The 6,674-nt window shown below is 71.4% G+C and overlaps 1 protein-coding gene across 10 annotated transcripts in view; it reads right to left on the reverse strand.

Annotated features, from left to right (window-relative positions):
- The window catches only part of snx14 (sorting nexin 14), a 148,589-nt gene extending 144,689 nt beyond the window's left edge, over positions 1-3,900 (reverse strand). For all 10 annotated transcript variants that reach the window (XM_041212468.1, XM_041212452.1, XM_041212410.1 and 7 more), the window contains exon 1: positions 3,514-3,900. In XM_041212468.1, coding sequence (XP_041068402.1) covers positions 3,514-3,656 — 143 coding nt within the window. In that variant the 5' untranslated portion in view covers positions 3,657-3,900. The remainder of the gene's footprint in view (positions 1-3,513) is intronic.
- Between the last annotated feature and the right edge of the window lie 2,774 nt (positions 3,901-6,674).

Raw genomic sequence — 6,674 nt, forward strand, 5'->3', positions numbered from 1 at the left:
CCCCCTCCTCCCCCTTCCCCTCCCCCCATCTCCCCCTCCTCCCCCTTCCCCTCCCCCCATCTCCCCCTCCTCCCCCTTCCCCTCCCCCCATCTCCCCCTCCTCCCCCTTCCCCTCCCCCCATCTCCCCCTCCTCCCCCTTCCCCTCCCCCCATCTCCCCCTCCTCCCCCTTCCCCTCCCCCCATCTCCCCCTCCTCCCCCTTCCCCTCCCCCCATCTCCCCCTCCTCCCCCTTCCCCTCCCCCCATCTCCCCCTCCTCCCCTTCCCCTCCCCCATCTCCCCTCCTCCCCCTTCCCCTCCCCCCATCTCCTCCCTCCTCCCCCTTCCCCTCCCCCCATCTCCCCCTCCTCCCCCTTCCCCTCCCCCCATCTCCCCCTTCCCCTCCCCCCATCTCCCCCTTCCCCTCCCCCCATCTCCCCCTCCTCCCCCTACCCCCCATCTCCCCCTCCTCCCCCTTCCCCTCCCCCCATCTCCCCCTCCTCCCCCTTCCCCTCCCCCCATCTCCCCCCTCCTCCCCCTTCCCCTCCCCCCATTCCCCCTCCTCCCCCTTCCCCTCCCCCATCTCCCCCTCCTCCCCCTTCCCCTCCCCCCATCTCCCCCTCCTCCCCCTTCCCCTCCCCCATCTCCCCCTCCTCCCCCTTCCCCTCCCCCCATCTCCCCCTCCTCCCCCTTCCCCTCCCCCCATCTCCCCCTCCTCCCCCTTCCCCTCCCCCCATCTCCCCCTCCTCCCCCTTCCCCTCCCCCCATCTCCCCCTCCTCCCCCTTCCCCTCCCCCCATCTCCCCCTCCTCCCCCTTCCCCTCCCCCCATCTCCCCCTCCTCCCCCTTCCCCTCCCCCCATCTCCCCCTCCTCCCCCTTCCCCTCCCCCCATCTCCCCCTCCTCCCCCTTCCCCTCCCCCCATCTCCCCCTCCTCCCCCTTCCCCTCCCCCCATCTCCCCCTCCTCCCCCTTCCCCTCCCCCCATCTCCCCCTCCTCCCCCTTCCCCTCCCCCCATCTCCCCCTCCTCCCCCTTCCCCTCCCCCCATCTCCCCCTCCTCCCCCTTCCCCTCCCCCCATCTCCCCCTCCTCCCCCTTCCCCTCCCCCCATCTCCCCCTCCTCCCCCTTCCCCTCCCCCCATCTCCCCCTCCTCCCCCTTCCCCCTCCCCCTTCCCCTCCCCCCATCTCCCCCTCCTCCCCCTTCCCCTCCCCCCATCTCCCCCTCCTCCCCCTTCCCCTCCCCCCATCTCCCCCTCCTCCCCCTCCCCCATCTCCCCTCCTCCCCCTACCCCCCATCTCCCCCTCCTCCCCCTACCCCCCATCTCCCCCTCCTCCCCCTACCCCCCATCTCCCCCTCCTCCCCCTCCCCCCATCTCCCCCTCCCCCCCCTCCCCCCATCTCCCCCTCCTCCCCCTCCCACCCCTCCCCCCATCTCCCCCTCCCTCCCCCTCCCCCCATCTCCCCCTCCTCCCATCTCCCCCTCCTCCCATCTCCCCCTCCCCCCCCATCTCCCCCTCCCCCTCCCCCCATCTCCCCCTCCTCCTCCCCCCATCTCCCCTTTCCTCCCCTTCCCCTCCCCCATCTCCCCCTTCCCCTCCCCCCATCTCCCCTTTCCTCCCCTTTCCTCCCCTTCCCCTCCCCCCATCTCCCCCTCCTCCCCCTCCCCCCATCTCCCCCTCCTCCCCCCATCTCCCATCTCCCCCTCCTCCCCCCATCTCCCCCTCCCCCCATCTCCCCCTCCTCCCCCTCCCCCCATCTCCCCCTCCTCCCCCTCCCCCCATCTCCCCCTCCTCCCCCTCCCCCCATCTCCCCCTCCTCCCATCTCCCCCTCCCCCCATCTCCCCCTCCCCCCCCCCCCCATCTCCCCCTCCCCCCCCCCCCCATCTCCCCCTCCCCCCCCCCATCTCCCCCTCCCCCCCCCCCCATCTCCCCCTCCCCCCCCCCCCCCATCTCCCCCTCCCCCCCCCCCCCCATCTCCCCCTCCCCCCCCCCCCATCTCCCCCTCCCCCCCCCCCATCTCCCCCTCCCCCCCCCCCATCTCCCCCTCCCCCCCCCCCCATCTCCCCCTCCCCCCATCTCCCCCTCCCCCCCATCTCCCCCTCCCCCCCCATCTCCCCCTCCCCCCATCTCCCCCTCCTCCTCCCCCCATCTCCCCTTTCCTCCCCTTCCCCTCCCCCATCTCCCCCTTCCCCTCCCCCCATCTCCCCTTTCCTCCCCTTTCCTCCCCTTCCCCTCCCCCATCTCCCCCTCCTCCCCCTTCCCCTCCCCCCATCTCCCCTTTCCTCCCCTTCCCCTCCCCCTCCTCCCCCTTCCCCTCCCCCCATCTCCCCTTTCCTCCCCCATCTCCCCCTCCTCCCCCTCCCCCCATCTCCCCTTTCCTCCCCCATCTCCCCCTCCTCCCCCTTCCCCTCCCCCCATCTCCCCTTTCCTCCCCCATCTCCCCCTCCTCCCCCATCTCCCCCTCCTCCCCCTTCCCCTCCCCCCATCTCCCCCTCCCCCTCCCCCCCCTCCTCCCCCTTCCCCTCCCCCCATCTCCCCCTCCCCCTCCCCCCTCCTCCCCCTTCCCCTCCCCCCTCCTCCCCCTTCCCCTCCCCCCATCTCCCCCTCCCCCCATCTCCCCCTCCCCCCATCTCCCCCTCCTCCCCTCCCCCCATCTCCCCCTCCCCCCATCTCCCCCTCCCCCCATCTCCCCCTCCCCCCATCTCCCCCTCCTCCCCTCCCCCCATCTCCCCCTCCCCCCATCTCCCCCTCCTCCCATCTCCCCCTCCTCCCATCTCCCCCTCCTCCCATCTCCCCCCATCTCCCCCTCCCCCTCCCCCCATCTCCCCCTCCCCTTCCCCTCCCCCCATCTCCCCCTCCCCCTCCCCCCATCTCCCCCTCCCCTTCCCCTCCCCCCATCTCCCCCTCCCCCTCCCCCCATCTCCCCCTCCTCCCCTTCCCCTCCCCCCATCTCCCCCTCCTCCCCCTTCCCCTCCCCCCATCTCCCCCTCCTCCCCCTTCCCCTCCCCCCATCTCCCCCTCCTCCCCCTTCCCCTCCCCCCATCTCCCCCTCCTCCCCCTTCCCCTCCCCCCATCTCCCCCTCCTCCCCCTTCCCCTCCCCCCATCTCCCCCTCCTCCCCCTTCCCCTCCCCCCCATCTCCCCCTCCCCCCATCTCCCCCTCCCCCCATCTCCCCCTCCTCCCCTTCCCCTCCCATCTCCCCTTTCCTCCCCTTTCCCTCCCCCATCGCCCCTTTCCTCCCCTTCCCCTCCCCCATCTCCCCCTCCTCCCCCTTCCCCTCCCCCCATCTCCCCCTCCTCCCCCTTCCCCATCTCCCCCTCCTGCCCCCCAACCTCCCCCTTCCCCATCTCCCCCTCCTGCCCCCCAACCCTTCCACCCTCCCCCTCCCCTCTCCTCTACCCCTTTCCCTTCCCCCATTCCACTCTACACCTTCCCATTCCCATTCTCTGCCTCCATTTTCCTTCAGCCTTCCCCTCCGGGCCCTCTCTCTCTCCCTCCCCAGCCCCGCTCCGTCCAGGCCCGGGATATCTATTTACCTGTTAAACAGCAGCGTGGAAAGGGTGAGCAGCACAATTATGAAGCAGAAGACCGGATACTGGCGACCGATATCTCGGACCAGGTGAAACCTGAGCCTCAGCCCCAACTCCTGGAGCGCCCTCCGTACCGACAACATTTTCATTTCCTCCAAGGCCTGGGCTTACCAGCGCCGCGCCATCGCTCCCTCTCCCCGCCCGACCAGGCGTCTGGAGCGGCGCCGCCGCCTCCTCCTCCTCCTCTCCCTAAGACCGCGGCCTCAACCCTAGCTTCAGGCAAAGAGCCGGACCCGTCCCTGGTTTCCCTTCCTGCCAGTGATTTTTTTTCCCCGCAAACTGATTCCCGGTGGGACAACGATCGCTTCTCTGGTTGGATAGACTGGCTGTTTAGGATGTACTCGCCCCGCCCCCGGCTCAAACCCCCGCCCCGCCCCCGGCTCAAACCCCCGCCCCGCCCCGCCCCCGGCTCAAACCCCCGCCCCGCCCCCGGCTCAAACCCCCGCCCCGCCCCCGGCTCAAACCCCCGCCCCGCCCCGCCCCCGGCTCAAACCCCCGCCCCGCCCCCGGCTCAAACCCCCGCCCTGCCCCTGGCTCAAACCCCCTCCCCACCCCCGCCCCACCCCGCCCCCGGCTCAAACCCCCGCCCTGCCCCTGGCTCAAACCCCCTCCCCACCCCCGCCCCGCCCCCGGCTCAAACCCCCGCCCCGCCCCCGGCTCAAACCCCCGCCCTGCCCCTGGCTCAAACCCCCTCCCCACCCCCGCCCCCGCCCCGCCCCCGGCTCAAACCCCCGCCCCGCCCCGACCCCGGCTCAAACCCCCGCCCCGACCCCGGCTCAAACCCCCGCCCCGCCCCCGGCTCAAACCCCCGCCCCGCCCCCGGCTCAAACCCCCACTCCGCCCCCAATCCCCGCCACGCCCCGCCCCGGGCCCAAATCCCGGCTCCGCCCACCCCCAGCCCAAAACCCCGCCCCACCCAGCCCAAAACCCCGCCCACCCCCACCTTGTTCCTCCCCCCGCCCACCCCCCAAAACCTAAAACACTGCCCCCCCCTCTCCCCACGCCCGGATCAAAACACCACAACCCCCCCTTGCTCACCCCCAACACTGAGCCCGGACCCCAGCCCCGACCACACCCCAAAACAGCCCCAGCCCTGACCCAAACCGCAAAACTCATCCCCCAGCCCCAAACCCACCCCCGACCCCACCCCCAACACAGCCCCCAGCCCTGACCCAAACCGCAAAACTCAGCCCCCAGCCCCAAACCCAACTCCAACCCCACCCCCCAACACGCAGCCCTGACCACACCCCCCAGCCCGAACCACCACCCTCCTCTCTGACCCCACCCCCTAATACTCAGACCCCATTCCCCCAACACTCAGACCCCACTCCTGACCCCACCCCCAACATTCAGCCCCCACCCCCAACTCCAACCCCAACATTCAGCCCCCACCACCGACCCCATACCCCAACACAGCCCCAGCCCTGACCCAAACCGCAAAACTCAGCCCCCAGCCCCAAACCCAACCCCGACCCCACCCCCCAACACGCAGCCCTGACCACACCCCCCAGCCCGAACCACCGCCCTCCTTATGACCCCACCCCCTAATACTCAGACCCCATTCCCCCAACACTCAGACCCCACGCCCGACCCCAAACCCAACACTCAACCGCCAGGCCCGACCCCACCTCCGACCCCACCCCCCAACACCCAGCCCCCACTCCCAACCCCACTCCCAAACACTCAGCCCCCAGCCCCGACCCCACCCACAACACCCAGCCCCCACTCCCGACCCCACCCCCCCAACACTCAGACCCCACGCCCGACCCCACACCCAACACTCAACCGCCAGCCCCGACCCCACCTCCGACCCCACCCCCCAACACTCAGCCTCCAGCCCCAACCCCACTCCCAAACACTCAGCCCCCAGCCCCCACCCCACCCCCCAACACTCAGCCCCCAGCCCTGACCACACCCCACAGCCCAAATCACCGCCCCCCGCTGACCCCACCCCTCTAACGCTCAGCCCACATCCCCGACCCCACCCCCAACACTCAACCGCCAGCCCCGACCCCACTCCCGACCCCACTCCCAAACACTCAGCCCCCAGCCCCGACCCCACCCACAACACCCAGCCCCCACTCCCGACCCCACCCCCCCAACACTCAGACCCCACGCCCGACCCCACCCCTCCAACACTCAGACCACACCCCCGACCCCACCCCTCCAACACTCAGACCACACCCCCGACCCCACACCCCAACATTCAGCCCAGACCCCACCCCCCGACCCCACTCCCCCAACACTCAGCTCGGACCCAACCCCCAGCCAAACCACCGCCCCCTCAACCCCACTCCCCAACACTTAGCCCCCACCACCGACCCCACTCCCCAACACTCAGCCCTCACCCCGACCCCACTCCCCAACACTCAGCCCCCAGCCCTTAATACTCAGACACCATCCCCCAACACTCAGACACCACGCCCAACCCCACCCCCCCAACACGTAGCCCTCACCCCCGACCCCACTCCCCCAACACTCAGTCCCCACCCCCCAACATTCAGTCCCAAACCCCAACACTCAGCCCCCAGCCCCGACCCCACTCCCCAACATTCAGCCCCGACCCCACCCCCCAACACTCAGTCCCCAGCCCTGACCACACACCCCAGCCCAAACCACCACACCCTCGACCCCACCCCCTAATGCTCAGCCCCCACCATCGACTGCACTCTTCAACACTCAGCCCTCACCCCGACCCCACCCCCCAAACACTCAGCCCACCAGCCCTGACCCCACCTCCCAACACTCAGCCCGGACCCTACCCCTGACCCCACCCCCCAATGCTCAGTCCCCACCCCCTAACACTCAGACACTACGCCCAACCCCACCCAACTAACACTCAGCCCCCACCCCCGACCCCACCCCCCAACACAGCCCCAGCCCTGACCCAACCCACAACACTCAGCCCCCAGCACCGAACCCACCCCCGACCCCACCCCCAACACAGCCCCCAACCCCGACCTCACCCACCAACACTCAGCCCTGACCACACCCCCCAGCCCAAACCACCGCCCCCTGCTCCGACCTCACCCCCTAACACTCAGACCCCATTCACCTCACACTCAGCCCCCACTCCCGACCCCACTCCCCCAACACTCACTCCCCAG

Source organism: Carcharodon carcharias, chromosome 2 (genome assembly GCF_017639515.1).
Source record: "Carcharodon carcharias isolate sCarCar2 chromosome 2, sCarCar2.pri, whole genome shotgun sequence".
NCBI lineage: Eukaryota > Metazoa > Chordata > Chondrichthyes > Lamniformes > Lamnidae > Carcharodon > Carcharodon carcharias.